General features: G+C 38.1%; 1 protein-coding gene across 1 annotated transcript; it reads left to right on the top strand.

The window, feature by feature from the left end:
- Positions 1–7,194: 7,194 nt before the first annotated feature.
- Positions 7,195–7,788, top strand: LOC104090541 (small polypeptide DEVIL 11). Its single transcript, XM_070199557.1, has 2 exons — positions 7,195–7,325; positions 7,371–7,788. The coding sequence occupies exons 1-2, from the start codon at positions 7,223–7,225 to the stop codon at positions 7,484–7,486; spliced, it is 219 nt and encodes a 72-aa protein (XP_070055658.1). The 5' UTR covers positions 7,195–7,222; the 3' UTR covers positions 7,487–7,788.
- The last annotated feature ends 15,519 nt before the right edge of the window (positions 7,789–23,307 follow it).

The raw sequence follows: 23,307 nt of genomic DNA, 5'->3' as shown, positions 1-23,307 counted from the left end.
TTTGCATTCATGCCTCGGCGCTTTTAACTTTTGCGTTTACGTCGCCGTTGCACATGTGCTCGAGTCATTCGGACCAGAAGTCATAGCAATTCTTCCTTTTCATTTTACTAGTCAAACCATAATCCATAAACCGTAGTAGATCAATAGTATCATGGCAATCAGCATGGAGACTAATTACATTAAAATAAAGTAATCTCTAAAAGAGGAATAGTACTAATTAATCATATGATTATTCAATCCCGAGATTTCCACCCAATAATCTCCCACTTAAAGGACACGTGTCATCTTTATTGTCCCAATGATGATTAAAAGAAGTTGGTCAAAGACAAGCAATGCTTAAGATTTGTGTCAGTGTTGACAGCTAAGCTTCTAAGAGTATATGATTTTCTTTTCTTCTTCTACATTTGTTTAGCCGTCCGACCGTCCAATACCTGACGATTTGGACTAGGATGAGAAAAAGAAAATGAGAACAAATTATAGTGCAGAGCATGTAACTGAAATTAGTTTCCATTTGAGAGAGGGATAGAATCAAAGTACCATCAATTTATGTTGTTTAATGACACTATTAATGATAGATAACATGTTGGAATGATTCATTGTCTTTGTTGTTATGTTAAAAAAGAAATTACGAGCAAGATAGGGAGTTCTTGGAGGGATGGAGTCGAAGGTCTATCGGAAACTTCCTCTCTATTCCAGGGTAAGGGTAAGGTCTGCGTACACACTACCCTCCTCAGACCCCACTAGTGAGTTTATACTAGATTGTTACGTTGTTATTGTTGTTGTTTATACATATAGTAAAACAAAAGCTTAACTTTGGCGATAAGTATTATTTAATTTTGCATGTTTTTTCTTCTCGTCTCCTGTACTTGCATTGAAGTCCTTACTAGCTTGAATTTACATTGCATAAGGTTTATTATCGAGGAAATGCCTTTTATCAAGATTTTTTCATTCTCGTGATTCGAACGTGAAACTTCTAGTTAAAAATACAAAAAAATTTATCTCAATCCCACCATAACCCTTAAAAATAAAGGAATTCTCTATCAATGAGTTTTGCATGCAAATTTTTTAATTAATAGAGGTAAGCACCTACAATTAATTAGATTATGTGATAAAAATATTAATGTTTGCATTAGTGTAAATTGTCTACGTCATAGCCCTTAAGACGTGGCTTTTTCTCAGACACCGCATAAATACGAATCTACTTGTGCACGGGGCTACCCTTTGCGATAAATAAGACCGGCAAAAGTGGGTTTGTCACCAATTACCATCACCTAGCTTTGTGAATTTACTTGGAAATTAAATTCTCAAAGCAAGTGAAGAAGGTAAGGAAAACAAACTAGGCCATGAGAATTGAAGTGTTTTTCACTGTTTTGGCAAATCTTGATGTTCACACAAAATGTACGCAATCAACAATAGCCACGTAACATAATGGTGCAGGCCAAACACAGAATGAATAATTGATTAAGTCCATTTGATCAGTCATTTGGTGGGTCTCTATTTGGGTGATGGAACAGCAAAAGGTCATGTCTGCACAGCCTACTTATCCCATTATTGTACCAATATAAACCATACAATCCTTTTTCACCCTATTCCTCGGCTTTTTTCATCTTTTACCATGGAAGAAATTTTACAGATTACATTGTGTTTTGACATCTTGTAAGCGAAATTCGTTCATTCAATTAATTCAGATTTGCACCTCCGTACGTAGAGCCCGTGTATTGTAAGTGATTCAAAATTGCTCGGAGCGGGCCTCCCATAGAGGCAAGTGAAATTGATGAGCCGTATGATGGACAACTATCTCTGCGGTTTGGAGAAGACTCAACTAGTAGTTAGTACTCCTGATTTCGTTGATCGTGTATGATTCATTTAGTTAAGGAGGTGTGCTCTCTATGTAGATTTAATTTTTTTATTCACGGGATTCGAACTTGAAATATTTGGTTAAGGTCTTATAAATCTTATTCATTTTACCACATGCGTATTACATTATGTTATTGATAAGTCAGACTAAGTCAGTCCAAAGCCACTCTTATATAACATGCATGAAGTAATATTATTTTGTTTTGGATTGTGAGCCTTCACGGTTTTCCCTAAAAATATAATATTATTTAAGAGTATTTATCACGTCTTATATATAATTTTTTTACTTTTTATCAACATCTAATATGAGATATTATTCGCGCAGTATACAACATGTCTCATGAAGTTTGATATATCGAAAATTAGATTCTTTCCACGTGTTTATAAAAATAAATCAAATCTTCACTCTAAAAGACATGTTACAAACAAAAGTAAATCAAAACACACTCATTTTAGTAATTTACTTCTAAATGAATTAGTTAGTATATACTAATTAATTAACACAAGGTAAAAACTTACAAACAATAAAGTGGGAAAAAAGACAACCGACTTGGCGGGGTGAGCTTTGAGCTTATCCATAAAGGGAAAAAGAAGTAGAGCTTTAATTCCAGTAACATTTTGTAAGTAGTTTTTTTCCTCAGCCGTGTCTCTGGCCGATACCTGGATTAGAGTTCCGACTATATCGGATTCGAGTCGCAAATGAGAAATTACTTGTTATCAGTATTTTTTTCTATTCTCAAAATTTGAACACGGAAACTATGAAATTAAAAATCATACTCAAAATTTTTATTTAAACAATTGGTTTACTATCACAATTTGATTTGTAAACAATTATAAAAATCGGGTATTGTACGATAGTTATAAGGATTTACCTTTTTTCTCAAATCGATAATCAGATAACACATCTTATTAAAGGATGTCTATGTTAATACTGGTAATACCATTTACAATTAAGATCCAACATTTTAATTCATGCATAAACTAGAAACACTAAGGAGAAAAGAAACGACCTTGTTGTCTGTGGATCTCGAGATATATTCCTCTATTTCATTTTTATTTTTATTTGAAGTTGTTTCCTTTTTAACTTGTGTTTAAAAAGAATGATATTTATATATATTTGAAAAAAAGTTTAACTAAATAACATAATTTTATAGTCACACCATGTAATGTTATATTTATGATCATTAACTTCAAATATTCATCCTAAAATTATGTGCTTAAATAGGTTCACATAAAATGAAACGCAGTAAGTGTTTCGTAAATTTCAGACGTATACACCCATATAGATGTCAGTTTCTAATAAAATGAGAAATACGCTATATTGCTAAAAACAATATAGAAAATGATTCACATCAACTAACTTAAAATTATAGATCTGAATCAAGTACATGATAAATAATCTTTGAAAACAACTAGCTAGAAACAACTCTTATCTAGCATATGTACCATAAAGCTAATATAGATGTTGATTGTTGACCAGCTACACAAGGGAGGTTGAAAAAATTAGAAAGTTGAATTCAATTTGTAGTTATTTCTTGCATCAGTGTCTCCACTTTCCTCAATTTATTTTTATTTAAATAATAAGCAGTACTGATTATACCCCACTAATTAAATTTACATGTACTACTTAAGATTCTTTTTCTTTTCTAGTTTAATTTATTTTTGGGCTTTTGTGTAAATGGTGGAAGATATTCAGAAAATTGTGTGGCTCTTATTTACTCTGCCATTTTTTCTTCTTCTGGTAAAGTAGGGGCCTAAAAAAATCTTAGAACTGTAAAAGAAGGCCATGGATGACGTATTGTCATCTCATTGTTCAGAAATTTATGTCCCCAACGCCTAATTTGTCACCAAATAACGTATTATTTGACCCTATTATACTCCAACTTCTAAAATGTTCTTATTGTTAGATCACAAATTCGAGGGAAGACATCGAAAAAACAACAGCCAATGTTAGTAATTAGTGTGCTTCACATACTCGTTATATCACGGGAACTATATAATGTCAGAATTGTAGGTAAGAAAATTATTATACATGAATTACTGACTTTAAATTAGTTTTTTCTTATCTTTAAATTGTTTGTTCTCGTGTGTGTATATATATATATATATATATATAACTTAATGCATTGCAATATAGCATAAAATAAGATCTCGATTCTCGCATAACTTAATGCACATACATTATTTAACACGGCCAAACGTTGCATTAGTTATGCGGCGAATTCAACCGAACGCTATGGCATATTATTTAGGGCGAAGGCCCTAAATATATATATATATATAATTACTATTAATAAAAGGTTATACTTATACTTTCTTAAATTTGGTTGAAGTTATTCCGGTTAGTGAATAAATTATGAAAAATTTATTTCTATTTCATTAATTTGTACATTTATATACCTCTCTTCAAACTCTGATTTTCCCTCTCCTGGGTATACTTATTTTTTGCTCATGTTTCTAACCATTTTTCTTCAAATTTTAGCTCTTCTGAGTTAGTTATTTCATTTTTCTGAATTAGTTATTTTTATTTATCTTGTTTGATTGGTCCATAGAGCATGAAGCAACTATTTTCGTGTCTTATTAGTCATTATTATATGAATTTTAAGCATATTAAATTCAGGGGCCTCTTATTATGATATAAGTTTGAGTCACAAAATTCATTGATCCGCTCCGGTGATGATGCATGACATTTTCAGAAACAATTACACCTTGCTCAAGCTTTAAAGTTCACGTGAAGTACATAAATTCTAATTGCCAAGTCTACACTCCACGCCAATAATAGTCGCTCATCTAATTGCTTCACCTAGAAATAATAGAAGAATATGCAATATATGTATAATCCATATATAATATATATATATATATATATATATATATAAATAAATGTATGTTGGTGTTAATATATTTTAATATTAAAATTATAATTTTAAAGTGTATTATTTCTTGTGAGATAGTGGTTATAAATTAACAAGAAAGTGATCATTACTTTGGTGTAACTCATGAAACCATTAATGTCATAATCTACCACTAATTACACGCTAAAGATTAAATTTTATAACCACCAATCACGTTCTACAATGTTATTATCCCACTACCTTATTATTTATTTCATGAAAGATATTTTACACCAATAAATAGTGGTATTTCTTCCTTGTGTTGCAGATGGAAAAATATTGTAGTGTGTATGAAAAAAGTGAAAAATGATGTAGCGAAAAGAGAGAGTTAAGAGAAGGAGAAAATCCAAGTCTCTAACTTATTATCTACAAAAATAAATATTATTTTGTTGAAGGAAGGTGTTTATTTTGGTGGAGCTTTGGACTCAACAATTTGTCTAGAGTTTGTTCGAGTTATACGACATTGTCGGGCTGTTATATCCTGCAGGGGACAAGTCAAGAGTATTACTGTTGAACCGATGAATATGCTACCACAAAGGGCTTGAATCTTCTTAAAGAGAGCAAGATATCTGTGTCTCAGCATGAAAAATATTTATTTATTTTTCTTATCTTATTTTTCAACTGTAATTATTTATAATTTTTACCAACAATGTATAATTTATGTATATCAACTATAAACAATCTGCTAGCACCTGAAACTGCTCAGCTTTGGCAACCTTTGCCACCATTGGCATTATGCTAGTGCGATATTTATATATCTGGCGATTACAGCTATATATGCATGTACCAAGTACGATAACAATGCAACAATTGTTTACATTATCACCGACTATGATATAGAACATCACCATTCACCTACTGCCTACTGATCGCAACCAATATGATTAATTATCATCAATTAATGCTGGTTAGTGTCATAATCCATTTTAAAATTTCGATTAACTAGTAAACTTTAATATGTTCTACGCACTCCCTAAAAGAGTTGTACAAAACTCAGAAAAGCTTGTTGCTAGTGATGACGAATGCGTATATACACACACGAGACTCCAATAACATCTCTTGCAATACGCCAAGAAATATTATACAAGCGTGTGCTATTTAAAACGAGGCTCTTAATTAAAGGTTAAATTAATTAACTAAATCATCAACTACCGAATTAGCCTTCCTATAAATATATACGAGCAATATAGACCACTCACTTCCTAGTCAAGAGATGACGAATGCGATCGACTATATCACCATTCTCATGGGACACATGCTAACACATAAATATATTTAATTGATGTGTCAAACTCTTTTTTTAGTAATATAGTTTAAAATGTCATATAAAATGATTATAAAAAAATTTCTTTTTTTGGTTGGATCAATTATTGATATCTCTGGGTTTTTAATGCTGCTAACCCCTTAGAAAAAGATCAAATCCAAGTTTCTATACTTCAATTACTTCTCTGCTTAAATGCTTCTAAGAAAATGACAGTCTCAGAGGTCTACTAGCTATAGCAGCTCAGTTCACTGGGATTTGCCTGTTATTATCATCGCATTAATTAGAAACCCATTTCTCTTTCACTGATTTAAGTAACTTCATGACGTATAACATTGGGAATCCACCTTATTTTTTGTATTTTATCACTTTTTTTTAGAATATTGGGGTGATTTTCTAACGGCGGGACTCTCAATATAATGAACCCCGATCCTAATTTATGTAATGGAGTTCAGATTTCGAGAGTTAACATGTTTTTTATTAACCTTAATTTTTTTAAAATATATTTTTAGGTATTTTAAATTATTAATTATTACTATATGACTTATAATGTATTTTATATCGTTCTCAAATATATAATTTTATTTTAAAATTTTTTGAAATTCCATGTCTGAATCTACCATCAAAATTAAGAAATTTGACTCTCGAATTCGAGTTTTGCCACATAAATCGGGAACGAAGGAGTAATGATTATTCTGTGTATATATTTTTATTATTTTAAATATTTGATTCATTTGACTAAAAAAATATATATATTCGATATAATATAAATATATATATTTTATTTAGACTACCTAAATTTAAATAAATTTTTATTTTTAATTTTATACTTCGCTTTTCTTAAAGGACTTTTGAAAAAAGCTTTTGAGTAGAACATCATTTTCTTTTTTCATTTATCCCAAATTAGTAATCCCTATATTGTATTTCATATTTAGTAAAATAAAAATAATATCATAATTATAATATAAATAGTCCAAAATTCCTTTGTTACTCCTAAACCAGAACCCCATTATAAATACTAACCCTAGTTGCCATCTCCTAAACCCTCCAACTGACTGACTCAACTCTCAAAAATTCATCATCTTCATCCTCAAGAATCCCCAGAAAACTCCACTTTGTGAGCTTTTACACAAATAGCCAAAAAAGGGTAACAAAAAATTCCAATTCCAACATCAGATCTCTACAAATTTTCTTGATTTACTCTCTTTTCATGGCTACTGATACAGTTCCACAGCAATTTTACTTAGATGACAAATGGAAACTGTCCAAAAAAGAAAGCTTAGCTCGTAGCTGCCGCTCTTCTTCAACTACTACTTCCTCTAATTTCCTTAAAAATTCATCTTCATCTCACAACAAACGATGTGCTTTTACAAGAAAATGTGCTTCTTTGGTAAAAGAACAGAGAGCAAGGTTTTATATTATGAGGCGTTGTGTTACTATGCTCATCTGTTGGCGTGACTACAGAGATTCTTGAAAATAATTGATACCCAGAAAAGAGAAAAATGTGATTTCTTTTTTTCTGAGAAAAATATATTTTAATTTCTCTTTCTTTCTATGAGATTGTACATTTGATGGGGTTCAAGATTTTCCACAGCATCCGAGGAGGAAGAGAAATTAGAATAAGCAGATATATTATGAAGATACATAACAGGAGAGGAGAATATATGTAAATAACATACAAGTTTGTGTTTTTTTTGTTCTTAATAGATCTTCTCCTTGCCGTAGATTATTCAGATACTAATTTCAAATTGAAGGAGAAAGGGTTTCTTAATATTACTGTTTGTGTTTTTCTTTTTATTGTTTCTGATCTGCCCGTACCTGCTTTGGGACACTTTGGAAGGTAAAGGGCCGGTAAAAATGTAGTGTTACCCGCTACTCTCTCTGCCGGAGGTAGTAAAGTGGATGCAGGTTCGGATAAACTCACTAACTTTTACTTAAACTTTATATTTGGATTTTTAAGTTTGCAAAATATGTATAAATATTTAATGTGAATTCACTAATTAAAATTAATTATGAGTTCCACGACAAATTTAGAAGGCATAAACTTCAGACTTGGTTTGGCATGTAACTACTTCACCACAACTTTTAGTGCTCGAGTGTCCTTAGTTAGAGTGGGTCGCACCGGTGCAGTTTATTTTTTTGTAGTGAATAGGTTACTCAATGCGTATCCGAATTAATAACGATTGTAGGCTTTCCTGAGAATTTTCCAAAAAAATAACATGATATATCTAAAAATTCATTTTTAAGGAGAGATTCTAAGTTTGAGCTTTAAGAATGAAAATTGAAGAGTGATTTGTAATTTAAATTAGTTGATCTAATAAAATTGGTTAACGATTGACTAAAAGTAAAAAAGATGTATATAGGTCATGATATCGTCGATTTTCTTCTGAAAATTCGTGGGGTTTGATGTTAGCTTGACACAATTGAAGTAATGGGTCGAAACTAAAAAGTGATTCACAGTCAACCATACCTTTGCAGGTGCAGCACTGTGTAGATTATGTGTGCTTAGCTAAGGCATATGATTTATTTTAATTACGATTTTCTATGGGAAGGGACAATGGCCAATACCGAAACAAATAAGCAATAATGTCCTTTGGTTAACCTTTGGAATTAGATATTGGAACAACAATAAAGTTATTTTCGTGAACTTAATAGGTTACGAGTTCGAGACATGAAAGCAGTTATTAATGTTTGTATTAAGATAGTTTGTTTAGATTATATCCCTTGGGATGCAGCTTTCTCAAATTCTGTGTGAATGCATGTGTTTTGTGCATGGGGTTGTTATTTACAGGAGACAAAGTTAGGATGTGAAGTTTACAGATTTTGAATTGGCCATCGAACTCATAACTCGTTTAGTTATCGGGTTCACGATTGAATAGTTATCCATATTTAATTAAAGGTATCTATGCACCCCAACAAAGTAAAGTCGATCAAAATTTAATTACTGACATGAAATAAGATTCTGATTTAATTATTTAAAATATAATTACATATTTTAAAAGTCCAAAAGTAATACTAGGCTGATAGCTGGAGAAGTAATTGGCTCAATCTTCCACGAAATCCTTAGCCCAATAACCATACTCTTCTGATAATTTCAGGGATTTGACCATTTAGGGACCACTTTGACTTTCCCCTTCTCGTCAGTGGCTAAAATTAATATTTTTGTTTTACTTTACTTTTTGGTGAGTCAATTACATGGAAATTAAGGTCCAACTCTCTTCTCATTTTGATACTGGCACTCCATCTAAAGGCTAATTGGATATTACCCACAAAAAAAAAAAAAAAACTTAAAAACTTTTGTGACCAATAAATATATTCTTCTTCTTCTTTTGAACTATTAATATATTTAAATACAAAAATTATTAAATGTCTTGCTTTTAAGTATTTTTTAATACTCCTTTATTTATTGTGACCTTTTAGAAAAATTTAAAACAAGAAAAGGATCTTGTGTGTTTGGGTGCAATAAATGGATTTTGATTTTCATGTACATGTATATGTACATATTTGGAGATATATATAAAGAATCTCAAATCTTATCACTAACCATATCAGTATATACAAATATGATATATTCGAAATGCAATCAAATTCAAAATACAGTTGATCACCAAGTGGCTTAAACAACTCACTTTTTAAAAATTCTACTATCTTTCTAAATTCAAATTAAGAAATTCATTTGTGAAGTATTATTAAAATCAGCAGGGACCAACCTAGAGTTAAGTTATGAATTTTGCAGAATTCATCAGCTTCCGACCAAAATTCTTTTACTGTATTAATATATTACTTTATATATATATATATATAATATCTATCCCAAAATATACTAAAAATGGCAACTTATGCACGACTCATCCCGTGTTTACGTAGGGTACGAAAAAAGTCCGCACCCAAAAAATGTACTTATTGTAGGTAGCTTATCCTGATACAAGTATCAACAACTGATACCACGACTCGAATATGTGACCTATAAATTACACGAAGATAATTTTATCGCTTATCCGTGACTTCTCTCCCATCCCAAAATATACTCTATTGGAATAAATGAAATACTATATAGAATAAAAATGAAAAGAAACCTTCTCTCTCTAAGGCTTCTGAGTTTTGACCAATGGGTAGAAATTCGAACATCTTTGAAAAACAGAAAGAGAGAGTCCTCAAACTCTCCACGAAAGCAAAGATAATTAATATAAAGAAAAGCAATGAATTTGCTTAGATAATAAACTTTGCACAATAAGAAAAAGGAGTAAGAAGACAAAATTACTAGTTACTAGTACTAGTAATGGGAACTAAATGGCATTGGGAAATGTAAGATTTGGAGTACACAGTCGTCTACTGTTTTAGCTGACAAGGTATCACGAGATCTCCACATGGGGGATTCTTCATTCTTCTTCCCATCAACCCTTCCTTTAACCTTATTCACTAACCTATGTAATTGTATTTTTTTCACTCTTACTATATATATATATATATATATATTAATTGAACTTATTATTTATAGCTTGAATTATATACACTTAGACGAATATAAAAAAATATGCATATTTACAAATGATAAGATCAAATTCACTCAGAACTCATTAGATTAGACTTTTCAATTAGCGTGTGCATTTACATTTTTCTCATTTTATTTTAAGTGACATTATTTTTCTATTAGTTCGTTACGAAATGGCGGTACTTTATGTATTAGGAAATAATTAATTTCAAATATCTCATTTTATCTTTAATGATATACTTTTACAGCTATAAAATTTTTATGGCATAGTTAATAATGCAATGTGTAAAAAGTCTTTCTGTTTTTCTTTCTTTCTTAATGCATACTCAAATAAACTATATCACATAAATTGGAAGTTGAGAAGTAAACAAACCAAAAGCAACTAGAAAACAAAACATAACCAAAGTTTTATTCTTTTTTTTTTTAGAATAAGAGTTCAAACAAATGGAAAGTTAAATGTCTTTCTTGATCCGAGAGTCTATCTGAAAAATCATTGTATACAGGTAAAATCGGGCTCATGGTATACCCCGGTCTCCGATAAAATAAGCCAAACTCGAGACATGATAACATGGGAACGAGAACGAGGCAAAAGTCTCATCAAATCAGAATCCGGGGGACGACGCTCGCCCTCGAGAATATCGGGGTGGTCACAGTTCGAATTCGGTCTTAGCCTTGAACGACTTCGAAGAACATTGTCAGACAATCGGTCACGGCCAACGGAAGGTCGTAATATCCGTGACCATCCGAATATCACGGCGGGGATCTCTGCACGTATCGATGAAGAACCGATAATTAGTTAATCGGAGGATTTTTACCTTTTACAGAGTTGTACCAAGAATAGGATTCCTCTACTATATAAAGGGGGTCTGATAATTCATTAAAGGCATTGTAACACGCATATCAAAATAATATATCGTTATTTTCTCTATCACTAACTCTTTTCTCTTTTTCATTGGTGCCGGTCGTGGAGAGCCCGGATCGAGGATAAATATTTCAACAAGTCTGGAACTATCTTCCTCGTACGGTTTGAATTTATTCTATCTTTGTTTGTTCAATGGTAACTTAATTTATCACTTTGTATCGAATTAACCCGCGTATCTTTTAAATCACTTACAAATTTAATTGTTATCCGATTTTGAGGGTAAACAGTTTGGCGCCCACCGTGGGGATAAGGATAATAACGGCGATTTGATACAAATTTCCGTAACACCCCTACTTTACACTTGCTCTTTGAAGTGCCTTTGATTTTAGGTCAGCATTAAAACGTCGAACTCCCAATTTGTCCCTCTAATCACAGATGATGCGTCTGGTTACCATGGCGAGAACAACAATGTAGCGCCCGGTAACGAGGTGCCCTGTCACGACCCAAAATCCTAACCTATCATGATGGCGCCTATCTCAGTACTAGGCAAGCCGACAACATCAATAACCCACGATTTTCTTTAAATTTAAAAACATAACGTTTAATACAATACCAAAGATCTAGCAATTTCTGATACAACACTCCCAAAACCTAGTGTCACTGAGTACATGAGCATCTAATATGAGTACAAGTCTGAAAAATACGGTCTATAATAGTCTGAGACCAAATACAGTAAACAAGGAGATAGAGAAGGAGAGACAAGGTCTGCGGAACACAGCAGCTACCTCAAAATCTCCTGAAAGTCAACTGCGCGAAATGATCAACACCCGCTATGTTCAGGAATATCTGGATCTGCACACGAAGTGCAGGGTGTAGTATGAGTACAACCAACTCAGTAAGTAATAATAATAACTAAAAAACTGAAGATAATGACGAGCTACACAGTCATAGTTCACTTTCAGTAGTTCCAACAGAGAATAGACATGCTTTCAAATCTGGCTGTTTAAGTCAAATCAATTTTATACAGTTCAATTTCAAGTAATCCGGATATAAATTCTTTCAGAGATTTTACAACAATGACAGATAGCAACCAAGTGCAACAACAAATGTAAAGCAAGTACAGTCTCTCAAGCAACAGTCACTCAACTTATCACAACAACTCAACCACTCGGCTCTCAGCCTTCAGCACTCACACTCAATGGGTACCCGCGCTCACTGGGGGTGTGTACAGACTCCGGAGGGGATCCTACAGCCCAAGCGCCATAATCTGCACTGACAACTCATGTGCTATAATATCCTGCACGGACAACTTACGTGCCATAATATCCTTACCTCACCGACAGGCCCTCGGCCTTACTCAGTCCTCAACCTCTCAAGTCTCTCAGGCTCTCAGAAATCACAAAGATCAGCCCAAACAAAGATAACATAGTATATCAACAAATATCCAGAAAGACTGAAGTATAATACGCAAGAAAAATCATGACTGAGTACAAGACATCAATTAACAAATAATTCACCAAGTATGCGACCTCTACGGGTCTCAGCAGTACTATAACATAGCCTAAGCATGATTTTCTTACATGATTTATAGTCAAATTTCTTCAACAAATAGAGATCATATAGCTAACAATAAATTATTCAACTTTATAATTTTCCGGGACGGACCAAATCACAATCCCCTCGGTGCACACTCATACGCCCGTCACCTAGCATGTGCTCCACCTCCAAAATAATCACATGATACCAAAATCTGGGGTTTCATACCCTCAGGACCAGATTTATAATTGTTACTTACCTCAACCTGTGTAATTCTTTATTTCGCTATGCCCTTTCCACGAGAATTGATCTCCGAAAGCCTCGTATCTAGCCACAATTAATTTGAATCAGTCAATACAAATTATTATAATTAATTCCATAAGGAGATACTAATTTTTCCAATAAAATCCGAAATTAACTCAAACATCGCTCGTGGGGCCCACGTATCGAAACCCTACAAAAATTATAGAATATGAACGCTCATCCAACCACGAGTCCAACCATACAAATTTCACCAAAATCCGACACCAACTCCCTCAAATCTTCAATTAAAGTCTATGAAGATTTCTACCATTTCCAACCCAATCCTTACCCATTTGAACTTAACAATCCTTTCACAACCTTATTGGTATGTATACATAATACTCTTACACCCAAGAATCATACTATTAATCACTCATTTTTACTCCAAACCCGAAATTGAAGGATTGAGGAAAGAAATTCTTACCTCTTTGAAGCCCTAACAAGATCCTTGTGAAATCTTCAAACCTTGAACAAGAATTGATGGATAAATGACTAAGTATTCACTTTCTCTCTCTAAAATGCTCTCACCTCTCTCTAAAATATCAGATTTTGGCTCAAAAATGAGCTTCAAGGGCTATAAATTAAAGTTGGGTCGGGTCAAAAATTAGAAAGAATGGAAGCTCCGATGCAGTTATGCGATCGTATAACAGGTATGCGTTCCGCATACCGGCCGCATAATTTGGCCTCCAAAGCTGGGCATTACTGACCCGGTCTGCGGTCATTATGCGACCTGCATACTTATTCTGCGGTCGCATAATGCACCGCAAAACAGGTCTGTGGTCGCATAGTGCACCGCACATTTTCCTCAATCTTGCCCCTCTCCTGATCCACTTTGCGACTATTATGCGATCCGCAGAGTGATTCTGCGACCGCATAATGGTCGCAGAAATGACCCTTTTCCGACAATTGATCTACCTCGGCACCACCAAACCTTAATTTTAAAATTTCTCCGGGGTCGTTTCATATAAGTTAACATCCGGTCAACCTTTTCAACTTAAATTCTAAATCTTGGAACTAAGCGCTCCAAATCATTTCAAAACCTCACCGAACACAAACCAATTACCCTGGCAAGCCAAATAGCAACTGTAATTCACAATTTGAGCAGTAAATGGGGGAACATGATTGCAATAGTCAAAACGACCGGCCGGGTCGTTACATGCCCCCCGCCAATCCCAACAAAAATTCGGTTGCGGACCTGATCGATGCCAGCTCAAATGTGGTCATCAACACGTATTTGCCCCACCGATCCTGAGAACAGCATCCACGGGAGAGTCCGGCCGGTAGCTCAAAATGCTCATGACAGTGAGGGAGATGGGATCAACTTGCAGGTGATCTTCGAAATGTTACAGGCTCAGCAGACAGTGATAGCTCAACTGCATAACTGAAGCCGCTCTCCTAGCAGAGTTGAGCCCGAAACATCCCGGGAAAACACTCGTAGAAATGAACCAGCCATAAATAGGCCAAATGAAGTTGAACCTGGAACCAACCCAAAAATAATAAAGATGATCGAGGAATTGAAAAAGCGGGTGGAAACAGAAGAAAAGAAAATCGAAGCTAACGACAAGAAGGTGGAGACTTACAACTCCATGGTCGACCAAATCCCTGGAGTGCCACCAATATTGAAAGGCCTAGATTCTAAGAAGTTTGTTCAGAAACCCTTCTCTCTCAACGTAGCCCCGAAGTCGATCCCTAAAAAGTTTCGCATGCCTGAAATTCCTAAGTACATTGGTACATCTGACCGAAATGAATATGTGACCTCATACACGTGTGCTATCAAGGGGAATGACTTAGAAGATGATGAGATCAAATCTGTCTTGCTGAAAAGATTCGAAGAGACCTTGTCAAAAAAACCTATAATATAGTATCACAACCTACCTCATAACTCTATTGACTAGCTTGCTATGCTTGCAGATTCCTTCGTAAAAGCACACGTCGGGGCTATCAAGGTTGAGACCAGGAAGTCAGACCTTTTCAAAGTGAAACAGAAGGATAATGAGATGATCAGAGAATTTGACTCCCGTTTTCAGATGGAACGGATGGACCTGCCATCGGTCGTAGACGATTGGGCCGTTCAGGCCTTCACCCAAGGACTCAATACTCGAAGCTCGTCAGCTTCGCAGCAGTTAAAGCAAAATCTGGTAGAATATCCGGTCGTAACTTGGGTCGATGTGTGTAACCGATATCAGTCAAAAATTAGGGTCAAAGATGATTAGCTCAGAACCCCTTCCGAGTTTGTTTATCCTATCCTAGCCAGTGACAGACCCAAAAGAGACACTGATCGTGAACCAAGTCTAAGTAAGGACCAATATTAGCCGAATATCAGTGATCGTAGGAGTAACAGGTCCAAAAAACACCCTGCGAGAAATGAAAGAAGAAGCGATCGGAGTCAAAATAATCGGGGACTCATAAGCAAAAACGGTTTTGACAGACCCGTTAGGCCTAAGGATGAACCAAGGTTATCAGAGTACAACTTCAACGTCGATGTTGTTGCTATCATAATTGCCATCGGACGCATTAGAGACACCAAGTGGTCTCGACCTCTACAGTCTGATCCAGTCCAAAGGGATCCTAACGTAATGTGCAAATATCATGGCACTCACGGCCACAAAACGGAGGACTGCCGACAATTAAGAGAGGAAGTAGCCCAGTTATTCAACAACGCACATCTCCGAGAGTTCTTGAGTGATTGAGCCAAGAAACATTTTAGGAATCGAGATTCTAATAAACAGATCGAGCAGGAGGAACCTCAGTATGTCATTAACATGATCATCGGCGGGGTCGATATTCCCCAGGGGTGATGCTGAAGCGCACCAAAGTATCCATCACAAGGGAAAAATGGACTCGGGATTACGTGCCGAATGGAACCTTGTCTTTTAATGACGAGGACGCTGAAGGGATCATGCAGTGTCCCAACGATGCACTGGTAATAGTTGTACTCATAAATAAATCTCGAGTTAAGCGTGTGTTGATTGATCCAGGTAGCTCGGCTAACATCATCAGATCGAGGGTCATTGAACAACTTGATTTACAAGATCATATCGTTCCTACAGTCTTAGTTCTAAACGGATTTAACATGGCATGTGAGACCACTAAAGGGGAGATAACATTATCGGTAAATGTCATCCGGACCATTCAGGAAGCCAAGTTCTATGTAATCGAAGGAGACATGAGATGCAACACGCTCTTCGGAAGGCCATGGATCCACAGCATGAGGGTGTTACCCTCGACTCCGCACCAAGTGATGAAATTCCAAACGCTATGAGGGATAAAAATAATTTACGGAGAATAACCGGCTGCAAAAGAGATATTCGCGATCGACGAGGTAGTTCCGGTATCCGCACTTACAACGACAAGAGGTCTGGGTTTGGCCACCAAGCAAGAAGCCAAATAGCAATTACCTACACCGGCCCTGACCCAACCGGAGAAGTAGGGGGATGATGAAGATGATGATTACGAGGTTCCCAAGACTTTTATAGGCCCTGACGATTCCGATGCTGCCAAATCGACAGTCGATGAACTGGAGCAAGTCGTACTGATCGAGCACTTGCCCGATTGAAAGGTATACCTGGGCACGGAGTTGAGTACCGAGCTCAGGAGAAAACTCATTCAATTCCTTGTAGCTAACATAGATTATTTCGCTTGGTCCCACCTTGATATGACAGGGATCCCGCCAGAAATAACCACTCACAAGCTAAGCCTGGACCCGAAGTTCCACCCGGTTAAGCAGAAGAGAAGACCCAAGTTTGAGGTCAAGCATGCGTTCATCAAGGACGAGGTATCTATACTCCTTAAAATAAGGGTACATCCAGGAGGTTAAGTACCTAGATTGGTTAGCAAACGTAGTAGTAGTCCCAAAAAGGAAAACAAATTAAGAATGTGTGTAGACTATAAAGACTTGAATAAGGCGTGTCCCAAGGACTTTTTCCCTTTGCCTAACATCGATCGCATGATCGATGCAATGACCGGACACGAGACCCTCAGTTTTCTCGATGCTTATTCCGGGTACAACTAAATTCGGATGGACCCAGGCGATCAGGAAAAAGACTTCCTTCATCACTAAGTACGATACCTACTACTATAATGTGATGCCATTCGGACTAAAAAATGTCGGTGCCACCTACTAATGCCTAGTAAATCGGTTGTTTGAAGAACAAATAGGAAAATCAATGGAGGTTTACAATGACGATATATTGGTTAAGTCCCTGTGAGCAGATGACCATTTGAAACATTTGCAGGAAACCTTAAGCATATTGAAGAAATACAATATGAATCTAAACCCGGAGAAATGTGCATTCGGGTCGGGTCCGGGATATTCCTCGTGTTCATGGTATCCACTCGGGGAATCGAAATTAATCCCGATAAGATCAAGGTCGTCGAAGATATCACTGTTGTGGACAACGTCAAGGCCGTTCAAAGGTTAACCAGACGCATAGCCTCCCTAGGGAGATTCATCTCGAGGTCCTCCGACAAGAGTCACCGGTTATTCTCACTGTTAAAAAAAAAAAATAACTTCTTATGGACCCCCGAGTGCCAACGAGCCTTGGAGGAACTCAAGCGGTATCTCTCGAGCCCACCTCTACTTCATACTCCGAAGACAGATGAACAAATATACATGTACTTAGCAGTATCCGAGATAGCGGTAATTAGAGTCCTGGTCCGGGAAGAAGAAAGTATGCAATTTCCGATCTATTATGTTAGTAGGACTTTAGGCGAGGCCAAAACTAGATACCCTCACCTAGAAATACTGGCGCTCGCTTTGCTAAGTGCCTCTAGGAAGCTGAAATCATACTTTCAATGTCACCCCATATGTGTCGTAACTACTTACCCATTGAGAAATATAATGCATAAACTCGAGCTCTAGGGACGATTGGCCAAATGGGCCATTGAGATCAGTGGGTACGATATCGAATATCGGCCCCGGACCGCCATCGAGTCTCAAATTTTGGTAGACTTCGTGGCCGACTTTACACTGGCCCTAATACTCGAGGTCGAGAGAGAGAGTTGTAAAACTCGGGGACTTCTTCGGGAATCTGGACCCTCTTTACGGACGGCGCCTCGAACGTAAAGGGGTCCGTACATGGCATTGTATTGAAGCCACCAACAGGTAATATAGTTAGACAATCTATTAGGACTGTAAAATTGACTAACAACGAGGTCGTGCATGAGTCCATGATTGCAGGTCTCGAACTGGACAAAAGCTTGGGGGCAGAGGTAATCGAAGCTAAGTGTGACTCCCTCCTTGTGGTGAACCAAGTTAATGGGACATTCTAAGACACAGAGGAGCGAATGCAAAGATACCTGAATAAACTGCAGGTAATGTTATATCGGTTCAAGGAGTGGAATCTACAACATATACCTCAGGATCAAAATAGCGAGGCCGATGCTCTCGCTAACTTGGGACCGTCGGTCGATGACGATGAGTTTAACTAGGGGACAGTAGTACAACTCATGTGATCGGTAGTGGAAGAAGGTCATACTGAGATAAACTCAACAAGCCTAACTTGGGACTGGAGAAACAAATATTTAGAGTATCTGAAGATCGAAAAACTGACCTCGGACCCTAAGGAATCGAGGACTCTGCGAAGGCGGCCCGATTCAGCTTGTCCCAAGACGGTACCCTATTCTGAGGAACATTTGATGGCCCATTCGCAATATGTCTAGGACCAGGAGACACCGAGTATGTTCTGAGGGAAGTCCACGAAGGCACCTGCGGAAATCATTTGGGCACCTAATCATTAGTTCGGAAAATAATCAAAGCCGGTTACCACTAGATCGACATGGAAAAGGACGCGAAGGAGTTCGTACGAAAATGCGACAGGTGTCAAAGGCATGCTCCGATGATTCATCAGCCCGGGGAGCTACTACATTCGGTCCTATCACCCTGGCCGTTCATGAAATGAGGGATGGACATCATCGGCTCCCTTCCATGGGCACCCGGTAAGGTTCAATTTTTATTGTTTATGACTGGCTATTTTTCGAAATGGGTGGAAGCCCAGGCATTTGAGAAAATCAGGGTGAAGGAAGTCATTGATTTTATCTGGGACCATATAATATGCCGGTTCGGAATGCCGACCGAGATTGTATGCCACAATGGGAAGCAGTTCATCGGCAGCAAAGTAAGCAACTTTTTCAAAGACCATAGGATCAAAAAGATCCTATCAACACCCTATCACCCTAGTAGGAACGGGCAAGCAGAGTCCACGAACAAAACCATACTTCAAAATCTCAGAAAGAGATTGACCGACGCTAAAGGGAAATGGAAAGAAATATTGCCTGAAGTCCTATGGGCATAATGTACGACCTCGAAGTCCAGTACCGGGGCCACCCTATTCTTGTTGGTTTATGGCGTCGAAGCTCTAACACTGGTCAAAGTGGGAAAACCGAGTCTCAGGTTCCGATATACGATCGAAGAGTCAAATGACGAGGCCATGAATATGATCCTGGAACTGTTAGATGAAAGGCGCGATGCCGCCCTCGTCCCGTTGGCTGCCCAAAAATAACGGATTGAGATATATTACAATCGAAGAGCCAACCTTCGATACTTTAATATTGGGAACTTAGTGTTAAGGAAGGTCGCACTAAGCACCCGGAATCTGAATGAAGGGAAATTAGAGCCGAACTGGGAAGGTCCCTACCAAATCATCGAGACCATCGAAAAAGGATCGTACAAACTCGGAGAAATGAACGGTGAGCGACTACCGAACAACTGGAACATAACTCACTTGAAACGATACTACTGATAAGGTACGAATCTATTCATTTCTTTTATTTATTTACATTTTAGACTAACACTTGCAGGTGACCATCAAAGAATGATACAATTTTTAGGCCTGAAAGCACGCGATGCACTCTTTTTCCCTCGAACCGGTTTTGTCCCAAATGGGTTTTTCGGCAAGGTTTTTAACGAGGCAACAGTAGATCATGCTAACTTAGAATCGAAGACCGTTTATGAACCGGTGTCAAGGATCACATCAACAGTATCTGAGGCTTCTCTATGATCGGCCTCGCACACTTGGGGAGGGGGGGCATCACCCTCAGATAATGATTTTAGCAAGGAAAGAAACTTTGTGCTCGAATAGTCTAGGCTCGATCGATAGGACTTACTGTAATGGCCAAACAGTCAAATGAACCGTGCCCAATGTAGACCGCTCGAGCCTTGACACAAAGCTTGTACACATGTGTAACCTTGTATATTATGTACATAAATGAAAGAAAGTTTCTACCTTGCGGATAATATTTTGTCCTTTAAAAATTTCTTCTTTATTACATTTGGTCCCCTAAAAATGTCGAGCCCAAAAGGCCGCCTCGCTTGGAGACTGCCGCCCAAGGCAAGTTTGGACGGCTCGGGATAACGAAGCCCGGGGGCACAAAGCTTATTAGGTAGTGCCCGAACTTTAAAGGCAACGGCCATCCCCATTCAGGGACGTTTGTCTTGGGTAAGCCCGGACGACTCGGGGTAACAAGCCCACTGGGAAACACCCGTACTAGAAAGGCTAAGACCGTCCTAGAATAGCTCGGAGACGTCCAAGACCCGTAACCAAAACATAAGGCCTTCAAAATTGCTAAACCGGTTCAAAAGGATACCCTCGGCAAATTATAATCGAAAATATGCTAAGTACTTTGGGGAAAGCTTCTGGTCATACCAAGACCTCCACAAGTCTTAAGCAAAATAATATCGATAACAAGGCATGTTCGAACCTCCGAACAATACCTAATTATTACGTGCTAAGATATTCGATATCTTCACGATCATAAAAAAAAGAATGAAAGGAAACAAGCTTAAAAACTGTCAAAGGAAAAAAGAGCCTTACATATATATATATATATATATATATATATATATATATATATAACGGCCTCAACAAAAAGTACAAAGGTGCAAAAACAAAGAAAAATCTATGAGGCACCTAAACAACCTGGTCTTCGCCGGAGCCCGCCTCATCCCCGGGACTATTGAGGTCTTCTTCGCCTCCAGATCCACCCGAACTCTCGGAGTCTTCTTTTTCCTCGGGGTATGCCAACTTCTTGGCCTCGGCCTCGAGCCCCTTAGCACTTTTGATCTCGGCCGATAAATCAAAACCCCGAGCATGAACCTTCTTGAGGGCCTTCCTTCGGGACTACCACTTCACATATTCGACAATGTGTTTAAGGAGGTCCTGGGTTGCCTCGGCATCGGCTTGGTACTGGGCCACCATCTCATCAGCATCGGCCTTGGTTATTTCAGCCACCGACTTGGCCACTTTAAGCTCTTTGACGTGGGTCTCTAAATCGGCAACAACTGAGCTCAGCGGAGACTGAAGCTTCTCAACTTTCTGGGACCGTACCTCAACCTTTTACCTCGTCGCTCAAAGTTAGGCCTCCGCCGAGACTAATTGCGCCCGGGCAGTCTCCTTTTCCGAGGCCAAGTGGTCCATCTTGCCTTTCCACTCTTCGGCCTCGACCTTGATTACATCCATCTCAGCCCAGAATTGGTCGACCCGATCAATATTTTGTTGGAACTGTAGGTTCTGACCATTAGCCACCATGTCTAGCTCATTGTCACTAACTTCAAAGATGTTTACATGTTCAACCAAGTCAGCGTGTTCTTTCCGAGCCACGTATAATTTAGCTCGAAGGCTCTTAGCCTCTCCTTCACGTTGCTCGCTGAGAAGTTTGTACATATCTCTCTTCTCAGCAAGCTCTTTGGCTTTTGCCTCGAGTTGGATCAACTCGTCTCGGTGCTAGAGGAAGATCTCATGGTGGAGCACCGAGGCCTACAAACACGAGGAAAGATATTAGAGTTATCAAAACATTAGTTCAAGTATAAGAAGAAAAATTGGAATCATCAGGGATTATCGAGAGTTACCCGGCTCAGCGCCTGTTGTGCTTCATTTAAAAGGCATGGGGAGTCTACCTCATTCATTTTGGCCTGGTCTTCCTCCGTAACCAGTCACCGTAGGTAACTAGCTATCCTTACAGTGGGCGGAAAGAACCCGGGTACCCGCCAAAACGGTAATGGTAATAGACCGCTTCCAACCAGGATCCGCACTCGAGGGAGGGAACCGGTTGACCAGTCTTAGGCTCGAGTTAGGCCCACCTGCCCCCGAGGACGAATTTTTCCTCGGTACATCTAGGTCACCTAAGCCGGTGACGTCCTCCGTGGTGGTGGAATCCACGCCAGAAAAAAAGCAGCGGATGGGATCATCCGCTCCATGGGCCCCATCGTTAGATCGTTCTTTCACAGTTTGGGCCTCGTTGTACATAGACTCGGTAAACAGGGGTGAATCGGCGATGTCTATCACACTAAGTGCCTCCTTCAGGGCACTACCCGTATCCTGGGAAGACTCGACCCCGATCTCCTCATCGACCTCCCTGGTCTAAGGCAGATCGGCCTCACGGGTCTCTGGTACAATGGCCCCTGCTCTTTGGGGGGCAACGGCTCGCGAGCCACAAAAACAAAAGGCTCCTCCCCCTCGGACTCGTCCCTCAACCGATAAAGCAAGTCCGAAACTGGTGCTCGGGAGCTGGTATTTTCCTTTGACTTGCGCATCAGCCTTCTCCTTGTTTTCTTTTTCTCCGAGCTCGGGGAACTCGGAGCCCTCTTCCTCTTCTTCTCTTTGGCTTTCCCCGAAGCAAGAGACTAAACGGGAAAGTCCTCGTCCTCAACCGAGGGCCCAAGCTCGACGTTTTAGGCAAACCTGCAAAGGAAAGTAAAGGAGATAAGAACACAATGTTAGTATAAAACGATTCACTACGACTTGTTCGGGAAGAAGACCTTACCATGGGAACAGGCCTCTCAATGACCTTTTGAAAGTTTGCGCCATGAGGGCTCGGAATAGGGCATCTGTAATACGATGCCCTCGAGCCACTCCTTGAGTTGAGGGATAGCATTCGAAACTCGAGCAAGGACTACAACATAACAGAGATGGATGAATCTGGCCTAGGCACACGCTGTACCTCTTGCAGAAGTCTAAACAGACCAGATTTACCGGGCCCAATGTAAAGGGATAAGTGTAAATACTTAGATATCCCTCGAAATGGATAGTAATGGCCTCTTCAGGGTCGGGGACCACGATATCTTTGTCGACCCAGTTGTAATCTTTTTGGACCGTGGGGAGGACCT

The sequence above is a fragment of the Nicotiana tomentosiformis genome, chromosome 4 (assembly GCF_000390325.3).
Source record: "Nicotiana tomentosiformis chromosome 4, ASM39032v3, whole genome shotgun sequence".
NCBI lineage: Eukaryota > Viridiplantae > Streptophyta > Magnoliopsida > Solanales > Solanaceae > Nicotiana > Nicotiana tomentosiformis.
Note: the sequence above shows the minus strand (reverse complement) of the source record. Positions and strands in the feature narration are given on the sequence as shown.